This window comes from Corythoichthys intestinalis, chromosome 16 (assembly GCF_030265065.1).
Source record: "Corythoichthys intestinalis isolate RoL2023-P3 chromosome 16, ASM3026506v1, whole genome shotgun sequence".
NCBI lineage: Eukaryota > Metazoa > Chordata > Actinopteri > Syngnathiformes > Syngnathidae > Corythoichthys > Corythoichthys intestinalis.
Window position 1 is genome coordinate 51,127,191 of NC_080410.1, and position 18,782 is coordinate 51,145,972.

Here is an 18,782-nt window from a genome sequence, read left to right on the forward strand (position 1 = left end):
TTGAATGAAGGGGAAAAAGGATAGCGTCAAAGATCGCTAATTGCGACATGATCTTTCCCTAAGCACAAATGCATGTTCGCAGGACGAGAAGTCCCACTCTCAATGTTTTTTTCTAAATGAATGCATTTGCCAACACATTGAATTTGGTGAGTAATGGTTTCAATCGTTTTCATATTTTGCGGTATAACAAAGTTACTGCCGTTCGTTGCGGCTTGCTTGCAGAGCTAGCCAAATCTCCGGCGAAAAAATAGCTCCCGTTAAGTTAGCGTAAAGCTTGTGTATTTAACGGTAATATAAAAGAAGAAACACAAGCTTCTTTGTAATATCGCTGTGATTAGTATTTCAGGGACGTCTGGCGCCTTTTTTTCTACGCGACCATCTTGTACAGTGTTGAACACTTAACTCGTTTAGCTTCTGTGAAACTTTGTGTCTAAATAAAACATGGCCAGCACGAGGTTTATGTGTGTCTGTGGTGCCTCCTGCAGATTACTGAAACACAGGGTGGGTCAACAGAGCTCAATATTTTGTTGGGTTGTACAGTGTGCCGGCGTTCGGCAATTCCTTGCAACGCAGCTAAACGTCTTACATAATGCTCAGCGCGCTTGCGCAAACATTTGCACGCATGCGCACATCGGTTAAAAGCGGCGAGTACTCACTATTAGGGATGGGAATCGAAATTCGATTCCAATTCGGAACCGGTTCCGAGTGTTTCGAGGCCTCGACATCACAATGAAAAAGCCTTAACGATCCCTTTAACGATTCCTAAAGACGCGTATTGCGTCGTGACGTGTCTTGTTGTCCAGACGCATCAAACTAGCATGGCGCCAAGAACCACTCGGTCCAAAGTTTGACTACACTTCACCAGGAAAGAGTGTGAAAATGAAAGGTTACGACGGGTAAGCACGAGCATTGCAGCCATAAACATAACAATGACTGCACGTAGGTTCAAACGCTCGAAAGTGTGTCTTCACTTCACGAGGAAAAATAACAAAGCGAATTGCAGTCATTGCAAGGTGGAGATAACTGCATCGGGAGGGAATACGACTGCGCTGTCCTCACAGAGAGGCTAAGGCTCAGTCCTGGCTATACAGCAAGCTAAACTCCCAAATGACGATGCAGAAGACGTTGGTATAATTTGCTGACTTTATTCAACCATCACTTGAAGAGTGAAACTAAGAATAGAAATGAAACAAATCAATTTCGTCCCCAATAACAAACAGGTTTGCATCAACGTAAATCAGCGATGATCAGCTGTTAATAACAGTAATAACAAATGGTTAGCATTCGTTCGCCAGCATTAGCACATCGTTCAAACCACTACACAACTGGATTTAAGTGTCCGATCGCGAGTGGAAACACAACAAGAACAACAACACAAAAGATGATACATACAGGCGTTGCCTCTGTAGATATTAACATTAACAAAGAACGTAGGCTCGTAGAAGTGTTTCCCTCTTTCACTAACTTGCTCACTCGCTTGGATGCGGCATTTCTTCTTCGGGTGTAAGTGCGCTCTTCTTCATGTGAGCGCGTTCTTCTTCGCGTCAGGAAGCGCAAGGGCGCCCCCACTTGAGCGTGTAAGCGCCACAAAAACTAAAAGGCATGCATTTCAATGTAATGGTAAATAATACACGTTAACCCAGCAGTCCCCAAACTGCGGCCCGCGGCCAAAATACGGCCCGCCTCCACATTTGGTCCGGCCATTTTGAATTTTTTTTTTTTTTTCTCAATCGTGTTAATTATTTCCTGGCCTTTTCCTTGAAGAATTCAAAGAGGGTTATTTGGTTATTATCTATTTAATTAATAGTGTTTTTATTATTTATTATTATTATTATTATTATATTATATTATTATTTTTATTTTATTTACTTTCATTCCGTGAAGAATCCAGAAAGGGTTATTTGATTGTGGCTTTCAGAAAAACAATAATTTTTTTACATTTATGCACTTCTGCAATCGTCACACTTTTTCAGTTACAAACTGACCCCGGCCCCTCATCAGAGAAGGGAAAAGTTATGTGGCCCTCACAGGAAAATGTTTGGGGACCCCTGCTTTAACACATATTGCCAAAGGCAGAACAACAACCTATCTGCCAATATATACCAATATTTTTTATTTCTATTAGATAAAATGTTTCAGTAAAATGTTACACATTCTTGTGTATTTGCCACTTATTGCCACAGTTAACATTGAGGCTTTGGGCCTCTTTTGATCTCGTTGTGAGTTTGTAAGTTTGTGACTTCTGATTAAACAAACTCGATGCCAATCAAAACGTTTGTTATTCTTTTCCCCCAAATTAGAATCGATAAGAGAATCGATAAAGAATCGAATCGTTAAGCAATATCGATAATGGAATCAGAATCGTAAAAATCCTATCAATTCCCATCCCTACTCACCATTTTTGTTTTTGTTGAGTTTTTATGACCTTTTCATTCCCTACTTTTTGCATGAATTACCCTCTCATACTTTTTTTTTTTTGTGGTAGCTTTAAAGCAGTTGACCACATTAGTCACGTAGCATATTTAAACCGTCCTTATTTGATAAAACTACATTTAAGTATTTTGTTAAGGCATTTTTTTAGTACGTTCTGCTTGTATGCATCTAAACGAAACAAGTTGAGAGCGTAGTACTTTGGGTGTCAAATTCGCCGCGTTTAGATGTTTCGCCAATATTTTGACAGAACACCGGAACATATTTCGTCCACACCCTTCTCACCTTTTTAACCCCTGACCCATTTTCATGCCTGTTTAATCCATTTTATCTGGCTGCAAGTGTGATTGAGTTTTGGTAGCCGTCTACATTTTCAGGTGTCATCAATCAATATGGCATGTTGTGTGTTAGTAGCCGCTAATGTGGCTACTAAAAATAGCTAACTGACAAATGAACACTACTTGAATTAAGCACGCACGGACATGACAGCAGCACAGAAAATGTGCAAACACAACATGCCATATTGATTGATGACACCTGAAAGACGCCTACCAAAGAAAACGTGCAATAGTTACCTTTTAAAACCCCTTTGTTCGCCGAGGGCAAATGGTGCAGATGGTTGCTCGGCCGGTCCCTCGGCGTTTGGACTCGGAGTTCCCGCCAAACATTGGTGACTACTGTTTCCGGGTCATTGCTAAACTGTGGGTACAGATTAGTAAACTGTGGGTACAGATTAGTAAACTGTGGGTACAGATTAGCTATGATTTTCTATTTTTTCTATCCTGGCACCGGGGGGCTCCGTAGCATCACACGATTTTTCAAAGGGTGACAATACTTTTGTCTGGACCATTTTTAGAGTTTTGCGTAAAATAATAATGATCGAATTTTTACTCTTTTTAATCCTCTTATTTTTTCATTGCAAGCAAAATAAATGAATATATTACTATCAAAGCATTTGTAATTGCGATCATTTTCTGGGAGGAATTGACCAGTATCTGACAGAATTGCAGGGGTGCCATCCTTTTGGCCAACACTGTACCCTAACAAAAATGGGAAGCTGCACCCCTGGTTGGAATGAAATGTTTTTATCAAAAATATGGTGGAAGTGTACGTTTTTTGGCAAAAACTATACAGCTTTTGTGCGCCTTGATTTCCTGAATTGATTGCTGTGATGTGTAAATGATGTGAATGAAGAAAAATGTAGGATGAGATCCATTTTGAAAAGCCAGTGTTGTTGCCATTGAGGAGCTTTGCAAAGCATCCCCACAAAAAACATTTTTTAATTTCCCTTACAAGTTGCCTGCGCTGAGACTGGAGGGTAATAATGCTGGTAAAAATGCATAATAAAATATCAAAGCAATCCCGTGCGACTCCTTTCACATTTGGTTTGCAAAGCTAATTTAAATGCCAGATAACTACGATCCTAATTGGACTTCAGAGGGCAGTCGGCGTTGCTTTATGTCTTCGGCGCCATCGGCTTCCAAGGAACAACATCAACTCGCTTGAAACTCTATAGACGTCTGCTACGTCCCAAATCGAAGGCTCGCTGACATAAAACGAGCCACGAGTTCACAAGTGGCACAATTTATTCACAATAGTCAAACTCACAATGGACAATGAATACAAAATATGGAGAAGCTTGCCTTCAAGGTAAGCCCAGGCCAAAACAACAAACAAAAGCAATCTACTCTTAAACCCCACCCGCTAACTAAGCCCTGATCATACAAAAAGAAATAACAAAAAGACAGCCACCACCCTAGCTTCTGAAGGAATCTGACCCTATAGCCAGATTGCCGGAATGATGCCAACCAAACCGCCGGACCCGCGCTGGCGCAGCTCCAGCGACCAGGGCCGGCGAGACCCCGACAAACCGGCCAAAAGGCCAAACTCAGCGCATTCACCTTAGTCTTATCTAATGTGGGACAACGCGCTGATTTCACGTGCGTAGAGGAAGAAGCAAAAAAAAAAAAACTTACTGCAGCCGACAGCCGCTACAAACGACGCAGACTTTGCTAAATACTAGCCCGCACGATGCTACGTTGGTAGCAGGTAGCGTCTGATGACTCTCATAGAGATCACATGTATGTTGAACTAGATGCGAATAACAGACTCGGCCGCGTCTGGGCAGTGTTAGTAAACAGCCACCATCTTAAAGCAGTAGAGCGCTAAGCGCTAATAAAGAGCGCCAAGCGCTAATAAAGAGCACTAAGTGCTAATAAAGAGCGCTAAGCTCTAATAAATAAGATTAACGTTACTGTCACTAGCTCAAGTAACGTTAGCCTTGAGGAGGGCTAGGTTTATATTAATTTGGACCACTTTCGATGCATGGCTAACGTGTCTTACATACAGGCTTTAACATAACATAGCGTTGTGGAGTGATGACGGTGTAAAATAAAAACTCAATAATGCTAACTATCAATTTTAGCTCAGTAGTCATTGCTGGATAAAACACCAAGTAGCACTGGTCCCTAATGTGCTCCAATACAGCCTGTATCATACATTTATTTTGAAGACTGCAAAAACTCAAAATCCTATCAGGACTTACAGTTTAGACTAAATTAAAACTTAACTAGAACTTAAAAATGGCTTGACACAAATAGAAATTCAATTGAAAATCCTAACTTTTAAAGAGCATATGACACGAGAAAAAAAGTCTTAAATGGCATTATTATGTGAATTAGAATCATATTTTGAGACGATTCGACTATATACAACAATTTAGCAAAGCACAGATGACGAGAAATTAGCCTTTTAATCTGCCGGTTAGCCACGCCTACCATTATAGGGCTTTAGCGTCCCCAACAGGTGGATGACGTCAGCGGTAGACTGGGCTCATCAGTTTTACTATTCAGAACATTGAGGGGGAATTATTCAGAACGAGGAAAACGCGACGAAGAGAGCCGCAAAATGTCATTGTTTCAGTCTCTCTACTCCAATATTTTTACAGGATATTCTTTTTATCCAAGTATTTTCCCCAATAGCTATATAAATGGCTTGAGAAGGACCTGTCAGCCCGTCGAGGGGGAACTATTCGCAACGAGGAAAACGCGACGAAGACAGCGGCAAAATGTCATTGTTTCTGTCTCTTTACTTCAATATTTTTACAGGATATTCTTTTTATCCAAGTATTTTCACCAATAGCTATATAAATGGCTTGAGAAGGACCAGTCAGCCTGTCGAGGGGGAACTATTCACAACGAGAAAAACGCGACGAAGAGAGCGGCAAAATGTCATTGTTTCTGTCTCTTCATTATTTTTACAGGATATTCTTTTTATCCAAGTATTTTCCCCAATTGCTAAATAAATGGCATGGTCATGACAAATAACAGTCTTGTGCTGAATGGAATATGAAATACCGTAATAAAAATGCATTTATTCAGGACGACATGGCAAAATTACTCCATAATGGTCAAAACTGTCGACTTCACCTTTACTGTCTCACCTCCCGAACGATATTTTATGACACCTAAATCGGACATATGTCATTTCCCTTCCCCGGCTTCGGAGAATATAAACAAACCAGAAGCCACGACAGCTAGCCGACATGCTAACCCGAACCAAGTGATGTTTCAAAGTCTTCGAAGCAGAAAATCACACATAACTGTCCTGGATTATTTGACACGACGACCCGGTTGTCGATTGTCGTCACGGTTCGGCAAACCGCCCGGTGGAGAGCAATTTACAGTTCGTTCCCCGGAGGAGGGTGGCTGGAGTTGTTGTGCAGCTAACTGTGCTGCTGCTAATGAGCATTAGGAGAGCTTTTTAAATGCATATCAATGATCAAACGTAAGTAGTCCTTCATTTAAAGGAAGTTTGTAGTGTTTACTTTGTAATCGCTGTATTCGTATTTGACATAATACAAAACAAGATGTTTACTCACTTCCTCGTAAGTCCAATGGTCCCACAGTAAATATCCACGGTGAATGGGAACCTTTTGAAACTCCAAAAAGGCGCATACGCCTCTCCATCATACAGAATGATTTTTCTGCAGCCGTTTGGCTGGCGTGATGCGAAAAATAAACGTATTAATCTGCAAAATCAGCTGAATCCTTCGTCCTCATACACAACAGTACACTGTAGCGTGAAGAGGACGTCTTCTACCGTACACGTCACAGCGCCCTCCTCATCAATGCAAGACCGAAGCCGGAAGTCACTCATTTTCATGGCGCGTGATTCAAAGAACTAAATAAAAATAGCGATCGCTTCCACACACATCCAAGCGGCCCATATCATTCAGGGGCATAAAATACCGCGTGTATTATGAAATAAACATGCTTTTTCGTGTCACAGGCACTTTAAGTGATGTGTGTTATCAAGCGTAACGGCATTTTTAGGCATATGTATATATATATATATATATATTTTTTTTTTTAATAAGATCTAAAGGTTTTTAGAGTGAAAGCAGTGAATTAGTCTTTTTTTTTAAATTCTAGTTACATCTGAGATGCAATTGTTGGCTGTTTTCAACAATATACATCGAAAATAAAGACATTGATTGACTGAAAATGGTTCAAGATTAGATGAAATGTCTTGTTTTCTCATGTATATTTATAATTGCTCTTCACCTAAAAATTTATTTGTTTTATCCGATTACTCGATTAATCGATAGAATTTTCAGTCGATTACTCGATTACTAAAATATTCAATAGCTGCAGCCCTAGTCTTAACCCTTTGTTCTGTTCCATTTTGAAAGCTGGAAAAAGTCTTCGAAGCACAAGTTGACAATTTATTCAGGTCGACATCGATCAAACGGCAAGGCGAAACGGAAACAGACTCAGGCGAGGTCATCAAAAGGTTCCCGAGGAAAATGACAACGATGAGTTAAACATTCAGTCTTTTGAAGGCTCTCGCGGGGCGGGCTGTGGCCAGAAGTTTAGGATAGGGGTGCACAATATCCATTTTTTGAAACCGATATTGATAGCTTCCTGCTCCTCAAAGCCGATATCGATAACCGATAATTAAAAAAAAAAAATGTATAACTTGAGTTTTTGAACACCTGGAGGTTTAAAAAACAAACAAACAAAAAAAAAAAACTGGTGGATTCAACATAGATTTGCCTTTGATCTCAATAGATTTTTCATAAAGACATGAACAAAACAGTCCATTTCACTTCTGCACTGCCCGACAGCCAGCTAAGAATGAATGCACTTCCTTAAACCACAAGGCTTGGTCTTTTCTTGCTTTTATGGGAAGACACTTGTCTTAATATTGTGAAAGTACAACAGAAAAATACATATTCAATACTCAATTTACAACTAACTGCACAATACACTTATATACACAACTATTATATGTATAGCATAGCACACTAGCTTGAGCTACTAAAGTATCGGCTGGGTTCTATAACACAACAACTTATGAAGTTCTGTACATATGACCCTTCACCACAGAAGTAAACATATATTGCACATCCATATGTTATAGTCAGGGGTGCACATAAATGGTCCGCATGCGCGCATGCGTACCGGACATAGACAAACGCGCTGGCCCTCAACGGCTTCCATACGCTTTTGCGTACCAATGGCTGACCATAAGCCTGTCGCAATATGCAATAATTCCATTTATCGCGCGATATATAAAAATGAAGGCGGTAATTTTTCCGCTGCGATTTATCGCCTCGTGTGCACGTGCGTGCGCGCGTGCGGCAGACGTGCTGTTAAAAGTTCGGATTCCTCGTTACCAACTGCGCAAAATGCATCTTCGTTCCAAGTCCGGCAAAAACTAGCGCCGGAGCCAATCGTTCCCATTATATCCTGTTGTTCAATGTATACCGGCCGCATCAGTGCTCCGGAGTGACTGTGGACCATCTACAGCGCGCCGGTGTCGTTGACGTGTGGGCGCTCCCGTCAGGAGTGACATTTCACGTGGGTGGCTGTTTTTTGGCACAACGCCGGATATTTACAACGAAGTCCGCCAAAACATTGTTACCGACTAGGCTGCTACGAACAACTTCGCTTCGACAATAAACAGCTGATTGAAATTAAGAGCGCTGTGTCATATGCTGGTGTTGTGTAGTAATGAGCAGACGTGACTTCAGCGGCGCTTGTTAACTTTTTTTAATGCGCGCACACACCAGATATCATGAAATGGCACTCTAGATGTGCTACGTCCCATGCCATTGGCTACGTGAGCACAGAGTGATTATGGGTTACGAAGTCCATATACTACATCGATGAATTCTAAACTGTCATGACTGAATGGAAGTTAGGAAGGCCAAATCATTCCATACTAGTGACTACAGATAATGTTGCAAATATTGTTAATTTTGTCTTGCTCATGTAGTAAACCTAGCTGCTAAGAAAGCTGTAGCAATCAACAGTGCCTTGCCTCACTTTACAAACAGTAAAGATTGTTCTCAGCACTTTTGTACAAACATTTTTCAGATCAGTAAGCACATACAGTAAATATTATGCACTAAAATGCATGTTTATATGATGGCAATTTAATTTTTGCTCGCTGGCAAAAAAAAAACAAAAAACGAAACAAAAAATATAATTGTTATATTTTTTTACGGAGCATTAAATGTATTGAATCGGATCGAAAATCGTGACCCCCGTATCAAAAATCGTACCGAACCGTGACTTAACTGTATCATTGCATCCCTATGGAACACCATTGCAGAAGCTATGACGGGGAAAAGTTTTCATTTGCCTAAATGCTTAAGTTATTAAGTGCAAATTTTTTTTCTTTTTTTTTTTCTTTTCTTTTTTTAACACATTTTATTTATTCTGTGGTGCTGTGCGGTATCAATATTGTTGTTTTTTATTGTTGTTATTGTAAATTGGTTAAAAAAAATTGGGGGGGGCGCAATAATATCGCATATCGCAATAATTTATGAGAATAATTATCGCACACTAATATTTGTTATCGCGACAGGCCTAGCTGACCACTGTATTTGCGGCGGACACGAGAAAATCAATTCTTAAAATGTCAGAGGCAGGCCCCACTGAGTAATTATTTCCGTGTTCCCCCACCCCCGTCAAAAGACAGACAGACGACAGAGACATCACCGGAGCTACCCAAAAAAAGGACTTTTGCTGAAAAGTGGCTGCAGGAGGTACCATGGCTAGAAGCAAATGATGCTCGCACGGAAATGTGGTGCAACATTTGCCGTGAGAATCCCAATGTCGCTAATAAGAGCAGCGCATTTTATGTAGGGTCAAAGAATTTTAGCCATCCAAACTTTGAAAAGCACGAAAAAAACCGCATGTGGCAATTACTCAAACTATCGATGTCAGACAGGGCCCCACTTGCCCTATGGATAAGTGGCGGAATAAAGTTATTGTAGAACAGCGCCATGCGCTGACAAACGTGTTTTTGCCCGCATTTCACAAAGCTAAACATGCACGTTCAATGAGGTCTTATGAGGAGGACATCCCACTTTTACAAAGGCTTGGAGTTAATGTGAGAGCCGCATATGAATGCCCCTTATTTTGAATTAGTGCTTTTATGTTTATTTCTTTACATTTCACTTCAAAGTAATGGCAATTTTGTTGTGCCAGTTGATGTTAATCAAGCGTTGATTGTTTATATAATTAATTAAAGGTAATTGGCTCTAAGTAAAGCCTGTCATAATTTTATCGCATCAGGCGGGTCGGCTCTCAAGCTCAATGAGGACCAAGTCACATCTCCAGGTCCTCCTCCTAGAACCTGGGCAAAAAAATTATGTGCACCCCTGGTTATAGTAAACATAAAATACTACAGACATATATTTCCGAGGCAGAAACGTAACAGAAAGCACTCACGATTGTCAATGCTACCGCTAGACACCGCAGTGTGTAGGTAAATGAACCAAACTACTGTAACAAAAAATAGATGCAGTGAATTATTCTGACCAGCAGGTGGCAGCAATGGCCCGCAAATGCTCAACTGATTTCCCATACTAGTGTGTTAAAAAAAAAAAAAAAAAAAAAAGGTATGCCATTTGTTATTGGGGTTTTTATTTTTCTTTCAGCCAACGTGGCGGCTGCAGCGGGCGGCTTCACCTATTTTCTCAGCTACCTGCCGTATTTGTTCCTGTGGCCCCGCTACGACCTTCTGAGCCATGCCCAGAAGGTGTCGGCCTGCCTCATCTCCAATGTGGCCATGGCCATGGGAGCGCAGCTTCTCGGGATGTTTGAAGGCAAAGGTGAGCCGCAGTGCAGCACATTGGTTTTCCATGAGGATAAACGAGGCATTCAAAATAAAGAAAATTTCAGAAAAGAGTAGTTCATGTTATAAGTGATCCCTCGCTTTTCGCGGTTATATGTTGCAAGTTAGATGATAACTCGAGAACGAATGAAGGGATTATGTTGAACACAACTTTCCATGGCGGAGCAAACAATGCAAAAAATATGATAAAATGGTTGCAATGCCGCGTAAGCCAAATGTCTAAAATGCTGAGTGAAGTGTTTTCCAACTTTCCTCCACAGGCACGGGCATTCAGTGGTCCAACATGTTCGATTCCGTGACTGTAGACGATGACTTCTCCTTGGCCCAAGTAATGGGCCTGCTGCTGTTTGACGCCTTCCTCTACGGCATGGTGGCCTGGTACGTCGAGGCCGTTTTTCCGGGAGAGTACGGAGTGCCACTACCCTCCTACTTCTTCCTGCTGGTATGCCGCCACGCCGCTAACTTGAGCGCCTAGCTGTTTTTGCGGACGAGGTCGATTTTTCCGTTGGCTTTTCCGCCGCAGCCCTCCTATTGGTGCAGCAGCCCTCGCGTGGCTCTGCTCGACGAAAAGGAGGAAGAGGAGGATGCCGAAAAAGCGCTAAAAGGGGAGTTCATCGAGGAGGAACCCAACGGAGTCGTCTCGGGGATCAAGATTAAGCATCTCTTTAAGGTGAGCGCAGAGGACATGGTGATATTTCGTGATCATTTCAAAAAGTTAGCGAAATGCTCCCGCCAAGAATCGTGATATTGTTTTAAAAATGAACCAACCAGAGTCTATGAAGCTAACAACAGGTCTAGTGGTATAAAAAAGTATCTGAACCTTTTGGAATTTCTCACATTTCTGTGTAAAATCACCATCAAATGTGATCTGATCTTTGGCATAATCACACAGATGCAAAAACAGTGTCTGCTTTAACTAAAACCATGATGATGATAGCATTCAAGCAATGACAGGAGGGGGAAAAATAAGTAAGCGAACCCTCTGCCTAAGGAGACTTAAAGAGCAATTGAAACTAGGGCTGTCAAACGATTAAAATTTTTAGTCGAGTTAATCACAGCTTAAAAATTAATGAATCGTAATTAATGGCAATTCAAACCATCTATAAAATATGCCATGTTTTTCTGTAAATTATTGTTGGAATGGAAAGATAAGACACAAGACGGATATATACATTCAACATACGGTACGTAAGTACTGTATTTGTTTATTATAGAAATAAATCAAGATGGCATTAACATTATTAACATTCTGTTAAAGCGATCCATGGATAGAAAGACTTGTAGTTCTTAAAAGATAAATGTTAGTACAAGCTATATAAAATTTATATTAAAACCCCTCTTAATGTTTTCGTTTTAATAAAATTTTAGTAAAATTTTCAATCAAAAAATAAACTACTAGCTCGCCATTGTTGATGTCAATAATTACACAATGCTCATGTGGTGCTGAAACCCATAAAATCAGTCGCACCCAAGCGCCAGCAGAGGCCCCCAACCCCAAAAAAACAAGTAATAAGTGGACATTACATTCTGCTGTCATTTTAATCTGTTTGAGCGGGGCATGTGCGTTAATTGCGTCAAATATTTTAACGTGATTAATTAAAAATATATATATATTTACCGCCCGTTAACGCGATAATTTTGACAGCCCTAATTGAAACCAATTTTTACCAAACAATTTAAGTCAGGTGTGTGTGTGTGTGCCCGGTCACTGATGAGTGGTTTCAAGCTGCTCCACCCAGCATTGTGTTGATGTGTATCATGGCTCGGTCAAAAGAGCTGTCTGAAGACCTGCCATCAAGAATTGTTTATTTGTATAAAGCTGGGAAAGGATACAAAACCATCTCTAAAAGTCTGGATGTTCATCAATCGACAGTCAGAGAAGTTGTCTACAAATGGAGAGAGTTCGGCACTGTTGCTTCTCTCCCAAGGAGTGGCAGTCCACCAAAGAGGATGCCTGCACTTCAACGCAGAATACTCAGGGAGATAAAAAAGAACTCCAGAGTGCGTGCTAAATACTTACAGAAATCACTGGCACAGTCCAGTATCTCTGTGCACACATTAGCTATGTGTGAAACTATGACCAAGACTGCTGTCTAAAAAAAAACATTATTGCTCGTTTAATGTTCATAAAAAGGCATTTGGACACTCCACAGAAGTTTTGGCAAAATATTTTGTGGACTGATGAAACCAAAGTTGAATTGTTTGAGAGTAACACACAACGTCATGTGTGGAGGAACAATGGAACATCTCACCAACATCAACACCTCATCCCCACCGTGGTGGAGGGAGCATCATGATTTGGGGCTGTTTCCTGCCTCAGGGCCTGGACAACTTGCAGTCATTAATGGAAGAACGATTTTAAAAGTTTATCAGGATGTTTGCAGGAAAACCCGAGGCCGTCTGTCAGACAGTTGAAGCTAAAAAGAGGATGGATATTGCAAAAAGACAATGATCAAAAACACAGACGTAAATCAACTTCAGGATGGTTTCAGAAAAACAAAATACAGGTTCTGGAGTGGCCAAGTCAAAGTTGAGACTTGAACGCCAATGAGATGCTGTGGCATGACCTAAAGACAGCGATTCATGTCAGACATCCCAAAAATCTGAGTGAACTACAGCAGTTTTGTTGAGAAGAATGGGCCAAGATTAGTCCAGATCGATGTGACAGACTGATCAGCAGCTACAGGAAGCGTCTGGTTGAAGTTATTGCTGCCAAAGGGGGGTGGGCACAAAATATGAAATGTGATGGTTCACTTATTTTTCCCCCTTATGTCATTATTTGCATACTATCCTCATTAAAATATGAAAAGCTATAAATGTTTGGGTGGTTTTAGTTAAAGCAGACACTGTTTTTTCATCTGTGTGATTATGACAAAGATCAGATCACATTTGATGGTGATTTTATGCAGAAATGTGAGAAATTCCAAAAGGTTCAGATACTTTTTCATACCACTGTAGTCCCTCGGTTAGGACGTATGTTCTGACTTAACAACGGCTGAGTGTCGTGCACCATTTTGTCCCCTGTAGTTTTTTTTTTAAGTCTCGTTACGGCAGGGGTCCCCAAACGGGTCGGAGACCGGTACCAGTCCATGGCGCATTTGCTACCGGGCGTAGTTGGCTTTCATTCAACACCAGATGGCAGCACTGTTGCATCTTAACTCAGCGAGTTTTGCCGAACCGACTGGAAAAATCCATTTGATGTTCACGTCAGTGGCCGCCATCTGGCATCCGCAAAGTTTTATATCATCTATCTGCTGGTATAATCAATTTTAATTACAATTGAATTGGAAATATAGCATCACAACGACAAGGCAGGGGCAGAAGAAGGTGTGGAGGCAAGTACAAGCAGTAAATTATGCCAATTCTGGTGAGTCTCCAGAAAGAGGGGACATGGAATCAGAGGAAAAGCAGTTGATAAACAATGGTATTGATCCCCTCCAAGAAGAACTGTGGAATGAACAGACCCCTCCCAGATTTAACAAGATGAAGTTTCATTTCATTGAAATGAATAGAAAATGTTATTTTTCAAGTTTAATGACGTACAAACGATTGTCAAAACGTTTTTATGGAATTACAATGACTCTGTGCTCATTTGCTCAACCTCAATGTGCAATATGTCAAATTAAAGCTAAGATGGTTTTTTTTTGTTTTGTTTTTTTTTATGATCAGTAGAGCTGTCCCGACTAGTCGACATAGTCGACATCATCGATGACGTAAATCCGTCGACGAGCACAACATCCCGTCGACGGTTAATGAAGGGTTAAAAAAAAATACATGCGTGGAAAGTTCAGAATGTCGGATGCTCTGTATGCAAGCGGGGAAAGCGGCACAAAGCCAAAAAAAGCGCACCAGAGTGTCCAAAACATTGACTTATTTCAAAGAAACAACGGAGGATACACTCTTCTGCCCTGTCTGTTCAATGCCAAGCTTGGCTGCACGTCGGCCGTGAATAAACACCTCAAGCGCCGTCACCGTTTGTAATTTTTTTTTTTTTCTTTTCATTTTTTGTACACCAGAGGGTGCTGTCGCCTTACTGAATAATAACGTTTCATTGACAATGGGCCTATAGACCCTACCCACCGATGTCACAAAATCACGTGCTCGCTGTATGGTTCCGCCCCCTTGTCCGTCATTTTGTGTCTGTATTATCAATGGTCTCAATTGATCGAGCAATTTATAATGCATTTCATGGAAGACCCGGTGCTTTCGGATGCCGTAAACTCACTTGATGCGTTGCATAAAAGGCGTTATGTGGAAAAGCTTCAGTTTCGCCATTCGCCAGATCCATATTTGATGCCTAAATCGATGTTTTTCGACCCGCTGTCTCCGCCGTATTTGCCTGACATCTGCTTGCTACCCTGAACTGTCCACACAAAATCAGCCTATTCTCTCGAAAGTTTGAAAAACTTTAAGAGCTTGGAGGCTTATAAATACTTCGTTGCTGGTTGGGTGAAACAGGTCCTCGTCCACGAAAATTCGGCAGGAATCTATCTTGTGCTTGGAAAGGTGAGTTATGAAATTTTCAATTCAAAATCTTTTGTTATTGCTAACATCCACTGTCAAGTCTAATGTATTTCATGTCATTTGTCAATGGAGTTAGGGCTTTTAATGTTTATATGGTTTAGCGATAGCACTCTCACTACATACATACGTGTATGTTGTCGGCGATTAGCCTAGCAATGATCTTAATTGTGGTTGTCAGCCCCAAACCCTCTAAATATATATTAAATGCATCTTACCAGATATAAAATGACTACTACATAATCTGTGGTAATCGTTTGGAGCCCAGTTTTCTCGTCGAATTGCAGCAGCCCATCTCGCTCTCTTCTCTCCGGGTCTCTCGGAATCCGGTAGAACTTCAAGTCTCTCCGTCTTCTCCGTCTATCTTCTCTGTTATTGCAACCAACCGCCACACACGCCTTCACCATTTTGATTATTAATGTTAACGAGCAGAAAAACACATCGTAAATAGAAGGAATGTACGTAGCCGTAACAGGTAAACATGATGTGTTGACGGACAATTGGGCGGCACCAGTCAGGAGGAAGGAGTTGTGACGTCACGTGGGTAGGGTCTATAAGTGCTATTAGTATTGTCCTTAATGCTAACTGAAAGGTTTATTTCATGTTATGGTTTATTTTATGGTATAGAAAATTATATAAGGTTAAAAGTTCATAAATATATACAGTATATACAGTGATTGCACTCAAGGGAGAGATTGTCAATGATAAGGTAATAAATTAAGGTAAAGGCAATTCATTGATATATAAATAAGGTTTAAAAGGAAAAAGGTGAAAAGTTTTTGTTAATTTCTAATTGTGTTGTTTTATTTGTGTGCACCATAGCTCTTACGGTGTGATTACATCAAGGATGGAATAAAAGTTGTAAACCATCAGTTTAAGAGACCACCTTTTCAATCAGGTGCTACACTAGTAAATTCTATCAGCATTTGAACTCATTGTTTATTTGTGGTTTATTATTATTTATGTGTTTATTTGTATTTTAATAAATAATTTAAGTGTTCCAATATGTTTTTTGTGAATTGATAAGCGTCAACAAAAATTTCATTGCTAAATTAGTAAACAAAAACAATATTTTTTTTAATTATTAGATTAGTCGACTAATCGTAAAAATAGTCGGCTGACTAATCAGGAGAAAATTAGTCGTTTGGGACAGCCCTAATGATCAGCATTCAAAACCTTACTGAGATTTTGTAGTTTATAAGTAATCAAGCAATGTTTGCGATTTTTCATATTTGGCATTTGAAATTCTTTAGCTTTTACAGATTATGACACTTTCAAAAATGTAAAAATTTTGGAAAAAGGTTCATGATATTTTCCTTTTTTGATTTAGGAATTAAAAGATGTAAAAGGCATGTTTGAGCTCTTGTTTTAGTTTATAATTACTTAATGAAAAATCCACACCTAATTTCACAAAAAACGCTCAGCGTGTCAAGGGTTCATTCAGATTTACGCGGAAATTCAGGTTACATCACCAGCAGAACTCGTTTGTAACCCGGGGACTACCTGTAGCTAAGGCTGCATTTGCGGAATAGAATAGAAACCGAGAATGCACAGATAACCACGGGAACTCAAGAGTCGCCCTAAGGGTGCGTTCAAAGACTGACCACATCTTGCAATGTCATCATGCGCAACATAAATGGGGAAAAAAAAAATTGACGCTCGTTTATCCCGTAAATAAGCCGCTTCGTTGTGAAAGCCGCAAGGTACAAACGAAGAGAAGAAAGCGGTGTAATTGAAAAGTTGAATTTGTGACGGTCCCACCACAGGAGTTCCGAGTGGGCAAGAAAAGCCGCAAAGCCGTCCGGGATCTCACGCTCAACATGTTCGAGGGCCAGATAACCGTTCTCTTAGGACACAACGGTGCCGGCAAGACCACCACGCTGTCCATGTTGACAGGTGACCACTTTGAAAACTCATTAGAGATCTGATCCGTATGAAGCGGGAATGTTGGCAGTGACGTGACGTTGCTTCCTTTTTTTTTTTTTTTTTATCTGGGCAGGTCTGTTCCCCCCGACTGGCGGGAGGGCCTACATCAACGGCTACGACATCTGTCAAGACATGGCTCTGATCCGCCGCAGTCTGGGACTCTGCCCTCAACACGACGTTCTCTTCGATAATCTGACCGTCAAAGAGCACCTGCTTTTCTATGCGCAGGTACTCGCTCTGTAAACGAGAGTGACTGTGCGTATGCGATGACCGCTGTCTTCCATTCAGTTGAAAGGCTTTTCCAAAGAGAAGATTCCGGACGAGGTGGACAGAATCATCGGGATACTCCATCTGGAAGACAAGCGAAACGCCCGCTCCAAAACGCTGTCGGGCGGCATGAAGCGCAAACTCTCCATCGGCATCGCCCTCATTGGCGACTCCAAGGTTAGGGATCAACGACTACTTGCGCCAGTGCCTTTTCGGACCATTGTTTTTTGTTGTTGCTGTTGTTAGAGGTACCACTGTATATACACGTTTATATAAATAGTGTTTCACTTGCCTTTCTTAATTAATGTGCTCATTAAAGTGTATTGAATGGAATTTGAATTGAATTGAAATGAAATAGGGCTGTCAAAATTATCGCGTTAATGGGTGGTAATTAATTTTTTTAATTAATCACATTAAAATATTTGACGCAATTAACGCACATGCCCCGCTCAAACAGACTAAAATCACAGTACAGTGTAATGTCCGCTTGTTACTTGTTTTTTGGTGTTTGGCTCCCTCTGCTGGCGCTTGGGTCCAACTGATTTTATGGGTTAGTACCATGAGTGAGCATGGTGTAATTTAGTGCTGCAACGATTAATTGGTCATCTCGAGTAATCGATTAGAAAATAATATTCGAATTAAATTTTGTTGCTTCGAGTATTCGTTTGATTAAAGAGGCATTGAACTGGTTTAGTTTTATTAATTAGGCTGGATACACTGCTCTCTGGTCTGCCTCTTTGCATATGGAGGAATCCAACTGCTCCCTGTTAAGAGCAACGTAAGCTATGTTTTTGTTTGAGCTAATGTTTTTTAATGCATTCATAATTTAGTTTATAGGTATATTGAGCCATTTTTTGTGGGAATATGTGTCTGAACCTTTTGTTAAGAGTATTGTAAAAAAAAAAAAAAAAAAAAAACTTAAGCGTTTTGTAGCATTTAAGCTAGCTGACTTTTTCTATGTAAATTAGCCAATTGTTCTTTTGCTTTATATAGATCCTCATTTATTTATTTTAAATCCCGTTTGAGGTTCCGCTCAGTTATTTTAAATTTTCATGTTCCTTATCCGATTACTCGATTATTTGAACTAACTAGTCCATTGATTAATTGACTACTAAAATATTCGATAGCTGCAGCCCTAGTGTAATTATTGACATCAACAACGGCGAGCTACTAGTTTATGTTTTGATTGAAAATTTTACAAATTTTAATAAAACGAAAACATTAAGAGGGGTTTTAATATAAAATTTCTATAACTTGTACTAACATTTATTTTTTAAGAACTACAAGTCTTTCTATCCATGGATCACTTTAAGAGAATGTTAATAATGTTAATGCCATCTTGTTGATTTATTGTTATAATAAACAAATACAGGGCGGCACGGTGGCTTAGTGGTTAGCACATCTGCCTCACAGTTCTGAGATCAAGGGTTCAATCCCGGGCTTCGGCCTTCCTGTGTGGAGTTTGCATGTTCTCCCCGTGCCTGCGT

At 40.4% G+C, this 18,782-nt stretch overlaps 1 protein-coding gene across 2 annotated transcripts in view; it reads left to right on the forward strand.

Annotated features, from left to right (window-relative positions):
* abca3b (ATP-binding cassette, sub-family A (ABC1), member 3b) overlaps positions 1–18,782 on the forward strand; it is a 70,364-nt gene that overhangs the window by 21,646 nt on the left and 29,936 nt on the right. For both annotated transcript variants that reach the window (XM_057817574.1, XM_057817575.1), the window contains exons 9-14: positions 10,385–10,558; positions 10,842–11,023; positions 11,105–11,251; positions 16,869–16,998; positions 17,102–17,256; positions 17,317–17,472. In XM_057817574.1, the coding sequence (XP_057673557.1) occupies positions 10,385–10,558; positions 10,842–11,023; positions 11,105–11,251; positions 16,869–16,998; positions 17,102–17,256; positions 17,317–17,472 (944 nt within the window). The remainder of the gene's footprint in view (positions 1–10,384; positions 10,559–10,841; positions 11,024–11,104; positions 11,252–16,868; positions 16,999–17,101; positions 17,257–17,316; positions 17,473–18,782) is intronic.